This window comes from Kryptolebias marmoratus, linkage group LG5 (assembly GCF_001649575.2).
Source record: "Kryptolebias marmoratus isolate JLee-2015 linkage group LG5, ASM164957v2, whole genome shotgun sequence".
Lineage (NCBI taxonomy): Eukaryota > Metazoa > Chordata > Actinopteri > Cyprinodontiformes > Rivulidae > Kryptolebias > Kryptolebias marmoratus.
The window spans coordinates 2,577,872-2,592,347 of record NC_051434.1 but is presented as its reverse complement, the minus strand read 5'-3'; the positions used below and the strand labels follow the sequence as shown (position 1 = coordinate 2,592,347).

The following is a 14,476-nucleotide window of genomic DNA, read 5'->3' as shown; positions in this document are numbered from 1 at the left end:
TTACATATCGTATGATGTGATCTCACCAGGGATTACCCGGACCTCAGGGAGCCAATGGTTTCCCCGGACCGAAGGGACCTCCTGTAAGAAAATATTTTGATTTAATTTTTTATAAAATGATAATAGATTTACAGTTTCAAGGCTTTGTCACTTGGCTTTTATTGTATTTCATTCCATTACTGTCTCAGGGTTAATGTTCTCTTTTTGGTTTTTATAAGAGCTTTCTTCTAAGCAAAAGTTTAGTTTATATGTTATTAATATATATCAAAATAACTTTACAGGGACCACCAGGAAAGGATGGACTGCCTGGACATCCTGGACAGAGAGGAGAAGTTGTAAGTTGTATTTTGTTGTTTGTTTGTTCTGGTGTATGTTATCCAGTCACTTACATAAAATGTTTCAGTTGTATTTAATCCGTTTGAGTGAAACTGATGATAGTTATAAGTTGAACTGTTTTAAAGGGATTCGTCACAACCATTATGATACATTTGAACAGCAGAGTGTGTTTGATATTTTGCGAGTTATCTGTTGACCGAGTTTTTGTCTCCCAGGGTTTCCAAGGTAAAATGGGTCCACCTGGACCTCCTGGAGTTGTAGGACCACAGGTAGGTTGATTCATCATAATAACCATTTTCTCATTACTGATACTTTGAATTCAATTTTTCACAAAATTTATATCAAAGTAACCAGTTTAACAATTCATATTTTTTGGTATTGCACTTTATTTCTGCTGTAACATCTTTTTCTCTCCGTCCTTTCACCTCTATCCTTTCAGGGTCCATCAGGAGAAACAGGTCCTATGGGTGAGCGTGGCCATCCCGGACCCCCTGGTCCACCAGGAGAGCAGGGACTTCCTGGTCCCTCAGGGAAAGAGGGCACTAAGGGAGATCCTGGACCTCCAGGAGGCCTTGGGAAAGATGGGCCCCCAGGTCTGAGAGGATTCCCTGGAGAGAGAGGACTTCCTGGAACCCCTGTGAGTATCTCTGAGAAATACAGCATCCAACACCAAACTTTTACCAATATGTTTGTTCTTTCATCCCTCACAAAGCCACCAATCCCAACACAATCACATTCCCAAAGGTTTAATAACATAACACGTGATTTATTATTTGAGCTGTCAGACTCTAATTTGAACAGAGTGATGCATAAAATACAGGAAAAATTTTATTCATTTGAAGTTATACAGAATATGAGAAGAACTGAAGGTATGGTAGAGGTGCAAGTGAGTAGCCAAACAAAAATGGGCACTGATCTACATTTTTAAAGCACTGCACATAATAAGAGAGTTGTAAAGTTTTGACTTTTTCCTTTTATTTAAAAAAAATAAGTAGTGTTTTTATTACGGGATTAGTTTTTTTGGTTTGGTTTGGGGTTTTTTTTTTTTGCTTTTTTATGTTTTCAGTTTTGCTAAAAAAAAAAACATTGAATATAGTATTAAGTTGATGTGCAAAATTGATTTAACCCTTTTAATGTTTATTTTCAGGGTGGTGGAGGACTGAAGGGAAGTGAAGGACCTGCTGGACCTCCTGGACCTGCTGTAGGTTTTAAAACCATCTTAGTTTTTATTTATAACATTTAAAACAGTAATCTCTTGCTAGTTTTTGGTGAAAGTAATGCATATATTTTTATATTTATTTTTTTATTATAATATTGTGTTTTGTGGAATATTTCAGCCAGTGATGATAGTATATCTTACTATTTATCATCTGGTCAACACCTACTGTAGATTTACTGCCTTTGTGCATTTTTTAGGGTTCTCCTGGTGAGAGGGGATCTGCTGGAACTGGTGGACCTGTGGGACCTCCTGGCAGACCAGGTCCTCAGGGCCCGCCTGGACCAGCTGGAGAGAAGGGAGTTCCTGTAAGTATTCTGGAAGTTATTTTGGCAATAATAAACTTTGCACATCATATTTTTTGTATCTAGCTAAATAAAAAACATCTCACTTTTTCTTTTCTTTTCCCTGTTAAGGGTGAAAAAGGCCCCATTGGCCCAGCAGGTCGGGATGGAGTTCAGGGTCCAGTGGGTCTGCCTGGCCCTGCTGGACCACCTGGAGTACCTGGAGAGGATGGAGATAAGGTCAGTAACTCCTTATGACAGTCCTAACACTGAATTTACCATGTTAATCTTAATAAGCTTTAGGAAGATTGTTTTATATCTATAATTAGAATTTACCAATTATTGACAGATTTATAATTAGGTAGTCTGTACTTATTCCATATAAAATAAGCTTATTTATGAGTCTTATGTATAATATATTTATTACCCTGAAGAAAAGAAGTTGCTACAGATTTGTCAAAAACAAATCAAATAAATCAAAATAAATTTATTTTTTGGTTTCAGGGTGAAGTTGGAGAACATGGTCAGAAGGGCGCCAAAGGAGGAAAAGGAGAGCATGTGAGTGATTTAAATTTAGCACTTTTTCTTTTAAATGGGAGGAATCCAAAAATGTTTCAAATTAGGTATTTGTTTCTCTGTTACATAATGTTTGTTGTTTTCATTAATAGGGTCCTCCTGGTCCACCTGGCCCAATGGGTCCTGTTGGTCAACCTGGTCCTGCTGTGAGTAGAAACAGTTTGCAATGCCAATCTGGTTTTGAGTTCATAGACATGTATTCTTACCTCCGGGTGTTTATTTTTCTTCTTCTGTGTTGCAGGGAGCAGATGGGGAGCTTGGACCAAGGGGGCAGCAGGGGCCTTTTGGAGCCAAAGGTGATGATGGATCTCGAGGATTCCCAGGTGCCCCAGGACCAATCGGACTTCAGGTAAACAGTCCGAATAGGAAATAAAACTTTTTATTCCAGACATCAAACTGGTTGTTTTTATAGCTTGAGTTACACATTTGTGTTAAGTTCCTCAGCTAAGCTACAAAACAAAACTCTTCAAAATGTGTCCTTCTGTTCTGCAGGGACTGCCTGGACCATCAGGTGAGAAGGGAGAGACAGGAGACGTTGGACCAATGGTGAGTTTTAAAACTTTATAATTACTGTAACAATGGATGATGCAATGTTTTTATGACAATAAAAATAATAAATTTGATTAAAACAAAAGCTTCTTTATGTTTCCAGGGTCCTCCAGGCCCTCCAGGACCCCGCGGCCCTGCTGGACCCAACGGAGCTGACGTGAGTTTTTAGAGCTTTTTAGTTGGTTGTGGCTTATATTATGTCCAATTAGATTAATTGAATAGAATAGTATTAATTTAGGTTTTAGTTATAGTTCATATTCTACCAAACAGAAAATCAATTTCTAGTTTTTTCTTTTGCTATGAATTATTTTACTCCATTTATTAGAATTTGAAGTTATCAGTATCAGATTTTTTTTGTCTGATTTGTTTTGTGTGTTTCAGGGTCCGCAAGGTGGTCCTGGTGGTTTGGGTAATCCTGGACCTATTGGGGAAAAGGTGAAACACAGGAGGGAAAATTCTGCACAAGTTTACTGATTTCCAATAAAAACCTGATTTTAAATATTTATTGTTTGCTCCACAGGGAGAGCCCGGTGAAGCTGGACCACCTGGAGTCGTAGGAGAGCCTGGAAAGAAGGTGAGTACCTGTGTGTCTGACCCAAACGCTGAGAACTTATATGCCTTCTAAGTAAATGTTCCTTTTCTGATTGGTATTTATAATTCAACTTAAAAAAAAACTACATGTCCCTGTTGGCAGGGTCCTCGTGGAGAGCGTGGAGAGAAGGGAGAGGCTGGACAACCTGGAACTGCAGGAACTGCAGGAGGGCGAGGAGGACCTGGAGACGACGGACCCAAAGGAAACCCTGTATGACACAGAATGAAACGTTAAACTGTCATTTACATGAATGATTACACATCTTCTGATCTCTGAGATCTGTTGTCTCATTTCAGGGTCCTGTTGGTTTCCCTGGTGATCCTGGTCCCCCTGGTGAGGTTGGACCCAGAGTAAGTGTCTTTTATATGTATATACATATATAATTTAGCGATTTATTTGTTAGACTTCAGATCTATGCTGTAACTGGTTTTACAGATATAATACTAATCAAAACTGACTTTGCTTTCAGGGTCAAGATGGTGCCAAGGGAGAAAGAGGAGAGGACGGTGAACCTGGAGAGTCTGTAAGTAGAATAATTTAACACATTTTGTAACACAGCATTTTAATGTTTTAGTCTCATAATATTTATCAAACTGCAGGGTTCCCCAGGACCTCCTGGTGAGAATGGCCCACCTGGCCCACCAGGAAAGCGGGTAAGCTCAACATGAGCGTTCGATAACCCAATCCTGCCATGGAGTTTAATACTTCTTACATATTTTCATGTTTTGTTTTTTTTTTTGCCAGGGCCCCGCTGGAACAAGAGGACCAGAGGGACGCCAAGGAGAGAAGGGAACCAAAGTGAGTCCAGATCTTTTAGTGCATTTTACGTCTAACAAATCAAAGCTGTAAATATACAAATACATGCCAGCTCCATAGCAGGTCAGTGATAGAGATGGTATCTGTTTTAGTCATAGTGGTTATTACACAGGATCCCAAACCTCAGAATAACTTGTTTAGAGCACTTCACAAATAAAAAAATAAGAATTTATTATTTAATAAATGATACTGATAATCATCATCCTTCACAGGGAGATCCAGGTGCAGTTGGACCCCCAGGAAAGACTGGCCCTGTTGGTCCACAGGGTCAACCAGGAAAACCAGGAACAGAAGGTCTCAGAGGACTCCCAGGATCAGTGGTAAGTTATTTTTGTACTGGTAAATCCAGGAACTACACCTTTAGGTGTATGGGAGACCACCTGCTGAATGTGCTTTACTGTGTTTCAGGGTGAGCAGGGAGCTCCAGGACCTGCTGGACAGAAAGGACCACCTGGACCTGTTGTAAGACAGTTTTACTTTTTAGTTTATTTTATTTAACCCTGAACCTTGGTCTACAGTTTGACTATAGAAGTAAATTAATTTCTTCTCACCTCCACCACCTCTTCACTCTCATCCATGCAGGGACCTCCTGGTTTGCCTGGCCTTCGTGGAGATCCTGGTGCAAAAGGTGAGAAGGGACACCAAGGTCTTATCGGTCTGATTGGACCTCCAGGAGAGCAGGGAGAAAAGGGAGACCGAGGTCTGCACGGGCCTCAGGGATCGAACGGACCCAAGGGAGAGCCTGTAAGTTTAAGTTCATCATTATTCCTGTTTATTTTGAAAACACTGCATGAAACTTATTTTCTGTTTTATTTCAGGGAATGACTGGAGGTACTGGACCCATCGGCCCTGCTGGTCCTCCTGGTCTTCCTGTGAGTTCCTCTACCATTTTATCCCAAGAATATATCATCTTTTTTATGCCCATCTGATTCAGAGTAATCGTAATTATTGGAATTAAAGTCTCATGTCTTTTTTTAGGGTCCTCAAGGTATCAAAGGAGCAAAGGGTTCAACTGTGAGTAAACAAAACTTTTAAAATGGTTTGCCATGAAGTGAGGGCAGTGTTTTTTTTTTAAATGTAAATATAGGAATTATTTTTATTCTAAAATCTTTCATTTTCTGTTTTTTTTTTAGGGAGGAGCTGGTCCAAAGGGAGAAAAAGGTACACAAGGACCAGCTGGACCTCCTGTAAGAGCATCACCTTTCCTTGAAATACTAAAGTGTAAATTAAAATGTAAATTTATCTTACTTACTCATTGCATTAAAATGTTAACTTTTATCCTAGGGCCCACCAGGTGAGGTCATTCAGCCTCTGCCCATCCAGAGGAGTCCCAAGTCCAAACGCTCCATCGACGCCAGCCAGATGCTGCCCGAGTTCGACCCCGACATGCCTGCCTCTGACACCGCTGGCACCAAGTTCCTGAAGGGCAGCGAAGGCATGGAGGAGATCTTTGGCTCTCTCAATTCACTCCGACAGGAGATCGAGACCATGCGTTTCCCTCTGGGCACCCAGGACAGCCCTGCTCGCACCTGCCAGGACCTGTACCTCAGCCAGCCGGACCTTAAAGATGGTACAGAACATGATCCACACATTTCATCATCCATCAGGCTTTGGATAGGTTTGATGATAATAACACTGAGCAATTCTTCTCTCTACAAAATTAATCAAGGGAAATTACACCTAAATTACATTATTTAATATTGCTATATTACCTAAGAACATCAAACTGAAATCTGAAAATAGCAACACTATACTCTGTCTAGTTTTACATGTTTTTTCCTCACCTTTCTTGTCCCTCTGCAGGAGAGTACTGGATTGACCCGAACCAGGGATGCTCCAGAGACTCCTTCAAGGTCCTCTGTAATTTCACTAAAGGAGAGACGTGCCTGTACCCCAGAAAAGGCATCGACACGGTCAGTCAAATTAATCAAATACACTTTAAAATCTTGAAAAATTACTAACAAGTCCAAGGTTGTTTAACAGAAAATGTCCTGTTTGTGAAACAGAGTGGAACTGTAAATCTGTTTTGATGGATATTTTCTTCAATTTTAAATCCCAAAGCTATTGTTTTTTTTGTTACATTTAAAATTAAACTTAATAACAATTTGTCCCATGTTGGTCTAGAATTGCTGTCTTTCTAAAATAAGTTGTACTTATTTTTCACCCTAAATTATGTTTGTTTGGACCTTCTGATGGCAGATAAAAATGAGCTCCTGGGACAACGAGGCTCCAGGATCATGGTACAGTCAGTTTGCCACTGGTAGTAAGGTTAGTAACCATCCATATGAAGACAGTTTAAGTCCAAACTTTTCTTAATTACTTCTCATTGTTGTTACTTTCTCAGTTCTCCTACGTGGACTCTAACGGTGAGCCCGTGGGCGTGGTCCAGCTGGGCTTCCTGCGCCTCCTGAGCGTCCAGGCCCGTCAGAACCTCACCTACCACTGCCACCGCTCAGTGGCCTGGGCCGACCGAAGTGCAAAGAACCACAAGAGGGCGCTGCACTTCAGAGGAGCCAACGACGAAGAGCTGAGCTACGAGACCAACCCTTACATCAAAGCCTTGATTGACGGCTGCTCTGTGAGTTCACAGTTGATTTTACAATCCTCCTCGCGAGTTTAACTGGACAACTGTCCCTGACATGTCTTTCTGTCTCTGCTTACAGTATCGTAAAGGCTTTGACAGGACAGTCCTGGAGATCAACTCACCACAGGTGGAGCATCTTCCTCTGCTGGACATCAAGGTGTCAGACTTTGGGGAGAGCAACCAGCAGTTTGGGTTTGAAGTAGGACCTGTCTGTTTCCAAGGCTAAAAACACAAACATACACACACTTATCAGAGAACAACACGCAAACACACACATATGATAGACCATCAGGCTCAGTAATTTGTAAATTACCTTGTAAATGATAAACACACACACACACTTACAGAGTTAATTTTGTGAGACAAACACACGCTCACGTACGTGCCTCGGGAAACCAACATCCTCCCAGCAACTTATGGACTTAAAAGGTCAAGAGGAGAAAATTTTAAAAACTTGTGAAGAGGAGAACATCGACTGGGAGCACAACAGTGAGGAAGGAGGAAATAAAAACCGAAGAATAAACGATCATTTCAGGAGCAGGAGTTTAAAGAGAGCCATCAACATGAGGCCTGAAGCCCCTCGTCTCCGACCCCATCTCACTCCCCTCCGCTGACACCCGTTTCCACTCAGACTTCCTGCTCTACCTCCCCCTCCTCTTTTTGAAAAAAGGGTCACTCTGACATTTTAACCCTGCAAACAACATGATTAACAATCAGTTTTAGGAGAATGAAGTTCTCCTGTTTCAATAACGGTAAAACTACTTATTTTGGTTCACAGCTTTAATGTCTGTTGAATTTTTTTTTTTTTACTTTAAGCTTTGAAACAAGTTTTTATCCATTTTTCAATAACTAAATCTAAATGATAAAACACCCACTGACCTGTTAATCATGTTGCTTACAGAGTAACTCTCACCTCACGTCCTGTCACACCAAAAGGAACCAAAAATAATCACGCCACCAGTTTCCAGCAGAACACAAACAGGGAACGGACCACCTGGTACCAGCAGGGTCTCTCTTATCTAACTCATCTTTACTGTCTTCATCCTGCATTTCCTCTTCAGTGAACTTCTTCTTTCTGACACTTTAAAGTTTTAGTGTCTAAAAATGTGATTCAGAGCTCAAACTGATAATTAAAACATACGTGGTGCTTTTTAAACATTTTTTCCAGAGTTGGACAAACAACAGGACATTAAATTAAAGCCATCACTTGTCGATTTAAATCAGATACCCACCAGACACCACTGCAGTATTTACTGAAACTTTTTTTCTGGGTACTTTTAAAAACTCCTTTTATTCTGCAGCAGTGAATAAAATGCACACTTTACTGAATGAAACTGTGTGGCAAGGTGCTAATTATACAAAACTCCAACATTTCTTTAGTCTCTTTACAGTTTCATGAAGCTTTTCTTTAGGGAAATGTGCATTACAATACATTTGTACAGAAATAGTGATATTCTATTGTATTTATTTAAAACAAACAGGGTGCTTTGAGATTAAAGTAAGAAGTTACATTTATTTCTAGCCGACGTGGCGTGTTTCAGTGGTATTTATTTGACGCGGCTCAACTGAAGCGATTGATTTAGATGTTATGAAGTCGCAGTCGGCTCGAGCTGCGACGCTTCTGTTCCCACCCTGACCAAACGCCTTTCGTTCAACCAAAGAATCTGTGGCCGTGTCTTCCTGAAATATCCCTTTTGTAGTGTTTTCATCAACTGTACTGTGCTGTTTAATTTTGCTTCCACTGTAATGATTAAATGGTGACTCTCCAGTTCCGTCACATTTCTGTTTTCTTGCAGTTTGACTCGACGTGTTTTGGTGTCCGGTTGTTGCTTTAGAGACCGAGGTTCTAAACTTATTAAACTAAATCTTTAATTATTTTAAATTTCAGAGACCACTTCGGGGGAGAGAGAGGCTGTTAGTTGGAGGGGATAAACATTTGTCAGCCCAGACGGAGAGAAAACTGATTCCTAAGATTATGGAGGTGATTTTTCCACCAGAGTTCTGGTTTTTATTTGTTTTCCTTTTAATTTAGTAATAAACCGGGGAGGGATAGTTAAAATCTAAGACAAAAGAACTTTCCTTCTTCAGAGAGAACGACCTCAACTATTTGTTTTATTGTGTTGAAGACATTTCAACATAAAGAAAATGGTGCTGAAAAGAGAAATAAGTATTATTTTATAATGTCTGTAAGTAATTTTTTTTAAATTCTTGTTTCTGTAATATATAATCTTTTTAAAAAGGGCTGATTGACTCTTGTTTTTCTTACACTTACGTCTCATTGTGGTATCTGTCTTTAAAGACCACAATGTTGCTGTTTTTACATGAAATCAACAGGAAGAAAGAAAACTTTCTTTAGTTGTAAACAAGTCTTCTTGCTTTCAGTAAAACAGGGATTTTCTACAATATACTTCTATCAGTGGCTTTCTATGGAGTTTGTGAAAAAGTATATTTAAATATCTTTATTTCACATGATAAACGTGTTAAAGTTGGTTGTCTTTAGGGTTATCTGCTGCCGCAGCACATCTGATATGTAAAATAAGATATTTTAAATGTTTTTAGACAAACTTCACCGAGGCTTTTTTAACGTATCCCTTTTTTACTTAAAGAAAGAAGCCCGAAGTTAACAGCTTCTAAATCCATCTCCAGCTTTCTTATTTTGTTTACATCATTTGCTAAAAAGATAAAAGAAAGCTATATATTTCTTGTAGATTTAATTTAGTTTGATCACGTATTTGTGAAGTAATTAAACTTTTTGTCACTTCTGCAGCTCGAACTGGAAGCAGAATTTACATTAATGGTTAAAGTCAAAAGTCTTCATGACACAAAAAAAATTGTTTTAGTAGTTTTGCTTTGACGTTTTCTTTGGTTGCATTGATTTTTTACGTTATACTTTATGTTTCTCTTGGCTCAGCGCGGCTCCTTACCTTTACAACGTGGTGAAACGGCGCCATCTTGTTGGCGTTCAGAAGTCCTGCTTCTCTCAGATTCTTGGTGCTGCTGAATAAAAACCAGAGGAAATAATGTTATTAAAACATGGAAACAACTTTCTGTGAATCGTTAAGACGCACATAAACATTATAAACAAAATCCAACTCATTTTAACTTTTAACACAAGTGATTATCTTTAAATATCATTAAAAAGTGAAAATTCTGCAGATAAACAGAAAATGACCACAACCTGAGCAGAGTCAGGTGAGCAACAAATTAAACTTTTAACCTTTGACAAAATGAAATTTGTTTCTAAACCCTTACCCTCCAACATGAGCTAACCTTTAACTTGTTGTATAAACACTTCTGTAATGAGTTAAATCAACACGTTAAATATTAAGTCTTTAACAGACACGGAGAGGAGATTAGTTTAATGTCTCACCTGTTTAAAATGAAGAGATCACAGCTTCAAACTTCATCTGGTTGTTTAAAAATCAGCCTCTGGATGAATCAAACTGTAAAGAGATAAAGAATATTAAAATTAAAACTGTTTCAACATCAATCTGAAAAATATTCACAGGCTTAAAAAGGCAGGTTTGAATCTCAGCTGCTTCTAATTTATTTAAAGAGGAAGAAAAAAGTTTACTTACCATAAAGTGATGGGAAATAAATACTTTATAAACATAAAAACAATATAATCTTTATATTCAAGTGTTTATTAATACAAACAGAATCTTCAGTCTGCAACACAAGTAGATTTACAAGAAATTATTTAACAAACTCACGATTAAATAGCTACTAGGGATAAATTAAACTGATTTGTTGCCATAATTATGAGGAAAATCTCTTCCTGCTGAGGTTCATCAGGCAGCTTTAACCCATGAAAAGTCCACCTGACAAAGTAAGACAAGTTTACTTGTTAATGAGAAGATGGTGCATGTTTATGGCTAACTTAGAGTAAGTTATGTTTTCTGCAGGCAGGGGATCTACCTGTCACTTCGATGCTGGCTCCTGTGATGTAACGAGAATCATCTGAAGCTAAAAAGGCACAAACATCTGCCACCTCTGAGGGACAAACAGAAACAGATTATTTCACTCATTCAGTGACTCTGATTACATCGTTTTAAAGCAGGAGTCTCCAGTCCTGATCCTGGAGAGCCTCCATCCTGCATGTTTACTTGTTTCTCTGCTCCAACACCTGATGTCAATCAATGGGTGATTAACAGGCTTCTGAATCAGGTGTGTTGGAGCAGAGAAACAAGGAAAACCTGCAGGACGGTGGCCCAAGAGGACCAGGATTGGAGACCTCTGTTTTAATAAACTCTGAGTAAAGACGTGAAACTTCTGAACAGACCTGCAGGTTCACCCATCCTTCCCAGAGGCACCAGGGGCAAAACCTGAAACATAAAACACAACGAGACGTGTTTTATTATGACCTAACTGCTGTTTGATAAACAGGAACGCAGAGAAATGTGAAGCTCGTGAGTCACTGATTAAGTTAATAAAATATTGTATTAGAGGTTTATTTTAACCAGACTTTAAATAATCTACATGAAACTACATGGGATTTTGTTTTCGCCCTGACAGATGAAGGGTTAATAACCTTGATGATAACTTTCTCTGGTACTTTATCCGTCATCGGAGTCGATATGAAACCAGGCAGCACGCAGTTACAACGAATCCCAAACCTGGGCGGAGAAAAATAACAATAAAATTAAACTTTTCAGCTCTCTGTGCGTCTGGATTTCTTCCTGCTGCAGCGCTTCTCTCACCTGCTGAGCTCTTTAGCAGCCGTCCTGGTAAAACCTTCAACTCCAGCTTTAGAAGCGCTGTAGTTCACCTGTCCGAGGTTTCCCACCTGCAAACATCATCCACACAGACAGAGGAGCAAATAACATTAAAAGGTTAAAAAAAGGATTTTACTGACTCAGTTATTTGTAGTGATAGTGACTGATTGTTCTGAGACTAAACCTTCAGTTTAAATCCAAAGATTGTGACATAAAGACACGAGTCTTGTCACACCTGCAGTTTTCTCACCTTTCCTAAGATGCTGCCCACAGTAACGATGGATCCTTTGGAAGCTCCACAGGCAACCAGAGCCTGAGCAACAGCCTGAGTCACCAAGAATGAACCCTGAGGGGAAAAAAAATCAAGAAATAATTCAATTTATTCTGATCATTCATTCATTAAATGCAGCAGGAATGTTTTATCTCTAAACTTATGTGACATTTAATTTAATAAACGGGTTTTTCCAAGGTTTTTCCCCCGGGGTTTAAGGGGTTAGGTCATTTTGTCCCAGGGCTAGGGTTAGGGTCTCCTCAGGGTTGAAGGGGTTAGGGTCTTTTGGCCCTGGGCTAGGGTTAGGGTCTCCTCAGGGTTGATGGGGTTAGGGTCTTTTGGCCCTGGGATAGGGTTAGGGTCTCCTCAGAGTTGATGGGGGTGGAAAACAATATTTGCTCTTTTTTTTAAAACTCTGAAGTTTTATTATGAACTCATTTAGGTGTAGTTTAGTGACGGAGCGGACAGATCGGCTACCTTCAGGTTGACCTGGATGACTCGGTCAAACTTCTCCTCCTCCATGTTGAGCAGGAAGTCGTCCTGAGTGATGCCTGCTGCCGTCACACACACCGAGGGAGGCTGGAAGTACTGAGTCTGCAGAGGGAGACAATGATGTTTAAAGAGAAGAGATGCGAAACACTCCCAGCTCGGTTCCAGCTGTTTTTCACACCTGTATACTCGTCACCAGCTTCTTTACGCTCTCCTTTGACGACACGTCCACCACAGCCGCCATGTGAACCTGCCCTCTGACGTTATTCTGCAGACTTGCCACTGTCTCATTGGCTGATTCCTCGCTGATGTCAGCAACCACCACCGAAGCTCCTTCAGAGGCCAAACGCTGGCACACCGCCCGCCCGATCCCACTGCCTCCGCCTGGGAAGAGTGAGAGCAAACAGGACACAAATCAGAGGAGGAATAATGGCCAAAATACTGCGGCTCTAAGTCTGAAAGAAAACAGTGTGGTAAATCTTTTTTATACGTTTATTATTTATTAATATTTAACCCAAAGAAAAAAACTTTAAAGGACAAGAGCCAAACTGGAACTACAAATTTGTTTTAAGAAGGATTGGAGCTTCGATATCAACCTTACAGAACTATGTCTTCATCAAAATCAAAGAAGATGCAGAACTGAGAGTAAAAACTAGAACCAACTTGTGTGTAACAAACGTGTGTGTAGGTTCAAGACCTACTGGACAGTCAGAACAACGACAGAGTTAAACACAAAGTGATCACATTAACTCTGTGCCCCTCGCTGATTATATTTAAATTCTTCACAATCTGAGAGACAGATTAGTTTGTTTGGTTTATTGATACTAGAAGTTAATCAACCATAAGTCTTTGTGTTATCTACAGTTTAATTTTGCTTTATTTCTTCTGTAGTTATTTAATCACAAATGCAATAATCTAATCATGCAAAAAAAAACAGCTGTCTTTGGTTAATTGTATGAAACTTTATTGGTAAAAGAAACATATTTGAATAACTGGCGTAAAAGCTAATCTGGGAGTTTATTTAAATTAAATTAACCTTAAAATGTTGCAAATTCTCTAGTTCTGTAACCACTAATCATGGCTAATTTTTATTCTTCCAAAAAACAAGTTAATTTCATGTTGTCATTGTTCTGACTTCACCAAACTTTTTATGAACCAGGCGGATTCTGGTTTCACGTTTTCCCTTATCTCGTTTGTTTAACAGAACAAACGTAAACTTAAATTAACACAATGAGCTAAAACTAGAAGCACAGCATATATTTAGCTAACAACGGTAAAATATGAACGAAATAAATCAAAACTAACCTGTAACGAGGGTCAACCTCGACATGAGTCTCGTGGTGGCCGCCATGACGGTTTTCTGTGTTGTCGCAGTTTTCGATTTGTCCGCTAGAGGGCGACATGCAATATATTTTACTTTTAATCTCGTTTTATTTTTGAGTTTACTCATAACTATTCTCGTGAACTCACTGTAAAACGGGAATAACATTAAAAATAAAACAACGTTTAAATTTAGGCTGAAATCAACCTATTTGTCACGTCTTTCGCTGAGGCGGGACGTCTAGATTACAAAAATAATCTAAAATGAGTTTACTAATTTAAATGCAAAGATGTAATCTAAGTCTTGATTTACTGAACTTAAATTAACAAAAAATGTAAGCCTTGACATCGACAGAAGTTTAAAAACTCGCTTATGAAATATTTTATTTTGGAAGTGTCTACCGGAAATAGCACCACAAGTTTTTATGTCTAACTTGACGCAGCGATGCAATTACTCACTGTGACCACAAGAGGGCGAAAGCACGCCCGTGTGCCTCTATTTTATAGGGCGCCGTTTGTAAAGGAGCTTGTGCTAAAAATTCATGCCTAAATTTTGTCACATTTAGCTTCTGCTAAAAATTCATGCCTAAATTTTGTCACATTTAGCTTCAAACACTGTTTAAAAATGTAATGTTGATTTTTTGATGTCACTTTTTACAACATTTAGCGCCGTTTGTAAAGGAGCTTGTGCTAAAAATTCATGCCTAAATTTTGTCACATTTAGCTTC

General features: G+C 39.2%; 2 protein-coding genes across 3 annotated transcripts in view; one reads left to right on the top strand and one right to left on the bottom strand.

The window, feature by feature from the left end:
• col11a2 (collagen, type XI, alpha 2) overlaps window positions 1–8,730 on the top strand; it is a 39,539-nt gene extending 30,809 nt beyond the window's left edge. Inside the window, exons 36-65 of the mRNA XM_017427629.3 lie at window positions 30–83; window positions 282–335; window positions 552–605; window positions 776–973; window positions 1,484–1,537; window positions 1,753–1,860; window positions 1,969–2,076; window positions 2,341–2,394; window positions 2,505–2,558; window positions 2,654–2,761; window positions 2,905–2,958; window positions 3,065–3,118; window positions 3,343–3,396; window positions 3,482–3,535; window positions 3,656–3,763; window positions 3,850–3,903; window positions 4,023–4,076; window positions 4,153–4,206; window positions 4,298–4,351; window positions 4,582–4,689; window positions 4,778–4,831; window positions 4,952–5,113; window positions 5,188–5,241; window positions 5,348–5,383; window positions 5,503–5,556; window positions 5,654–5,939; window positions 6,173–6,282; window positions 6,569–6,637; window positions 6,714–6,947; window positions 7,033–8,730. Of these exons, the coding sequence (XP_017283118.1) occupies window positions 30–83; window positions 282–335; window positions 552–605; window positions 776–973; window positions 1,484–1,537; window positions 1,753–1,860; window positions 1,969–2,076; window positions 2,341–2,394; window positions 2,505–2,558; window positions 2,654–2,761; window positions 2,905–2,958; window positions 3,065–3,118; window positions 3,343–3,396; window positions 3,482–3,535; window positions 3,656–3,763; window positions 3,850–3,903; window positions 4,023–4,076; window positions 4,153–4,206; window positions 4,298–4,351; window positions 4,582–4,689; window positions 4,778–4,831; window positions 4,952–5,113; window positions 5,188–5,241; window positions 5,348–5,383; window positions 5,503–5,556; window positions 5,654–5,939; window positions 6,173–6,282; window positions 6,569–6,637; window positions 6,714–6,947; window positions 7,033–7,179 (2,700 nt within the window). The 3' untranslated portion in view covers window positions 7,180–8,730. The remainder of the gene's footprint in view (window positions 1–29; window positions 84–281; window positions 336–551; window positions 606–775; window positions 974–1,483; window positions 1,538–1,752; window positions 1,861–1,968; window positions 2,077–2,340; window positions 2,395–2,504; window positions 2,559–2,653; window positions 2,762–2,904; window positions 2,959–3,064; window positions 3,119–3,342; window positions 3,397–3,481; window positions 3,536–3,655; window positions 3,764–3,849; window positions 3,904–4,022; window positions 4,077–4,152; window positions 4,207–4,297; window positions 4,352–4,581; window positions 4,690–4,777; window positions 4,832–4,951; window positions 5,114–5,187; window positions 5,242–5,347; window positions 5,384–5,502; window positions 5,557–5,653; window positions 5,940–6,172; window positions 6,283–6,568; window positions 6,638–6,713; window positions 6,948–7,032) is intronic.
• On the bottom strand, window positions 4,516–13,817 carry hsd17b8 (hydroxysteroid (17-beta) dehydrogenase 8). 2 transcript variants are annotated; one of them, XM_025008420.2, is made up of 15 exons: window positions 13,734–13,817; window positions 12,610–12,812; window positions 12,417–12,533; window positions 11,919–12,014; window positions 11,654–11,739; window positions 11,485–11,569; window positions 11,236–11,278; window positions 10,872–10,946; window positions 10,324–10,774; window positions 9,878–9,950; window positions 7,076–7,175; window positions 6,154–6,255; window positions 5,622–5,929; window positions 4,921–5,111; window positions 4,516–4,826 (listed from the first exon to the last, which is right to left on the bottom strand). In XM_025008420.2, exons 1-9 carry the CDS (start codon window positions 13,777–13,779, stop codon window positions 10,755–10,757), a joined length of 771 nt encoding a protein of 256 aa, XP_024864188.1. In that variant the 5' UTR covers window positions 13,780–13,817; the 3' UTR covers window positions 4,516–4,826; window positions 4,921–5,111; window positions 5,622–5,929; window positions 6,154–6,255; window positions 7,076–7,175; window positions 9,878–9,950; window positions 10,324–10,754. The 2 variants fall into 2 exon arrangements, with proteins under 2 accessions (XP_024864188.1, XP_037831613.1); XM_037975685.1 differs by having other exon boundaries at window positions 9,878–9,947.
• Window positions 13,818–14,476: the final 659 nt, after the last annotated feature.

Bases quoted from the DNA above. Each gene is read 5' to 3' on its own strand.
- hsd17b8 (XM_025008420.2), bottom strand. From the start codon at position 13,779: ATGGCGGCCACCACGAGACTCATGTCGAGGTTGACCCTCGTTACAG. The intron at 12,015-12,416 runs GTAGCCGATCTG...TTTTCCCCTCAG, and splicing joins TCATCCAGGTCAACCTGAAG to GGTTCATTCTTGGTGACTCA. The intron at 11,279-11,484 runs GTTATTAACCCT...TTTATGTTTCAG, and splicing joins CAGAGAAAGTTATCATCAAG to GTTTTGCCCCTGGTGCCTCT.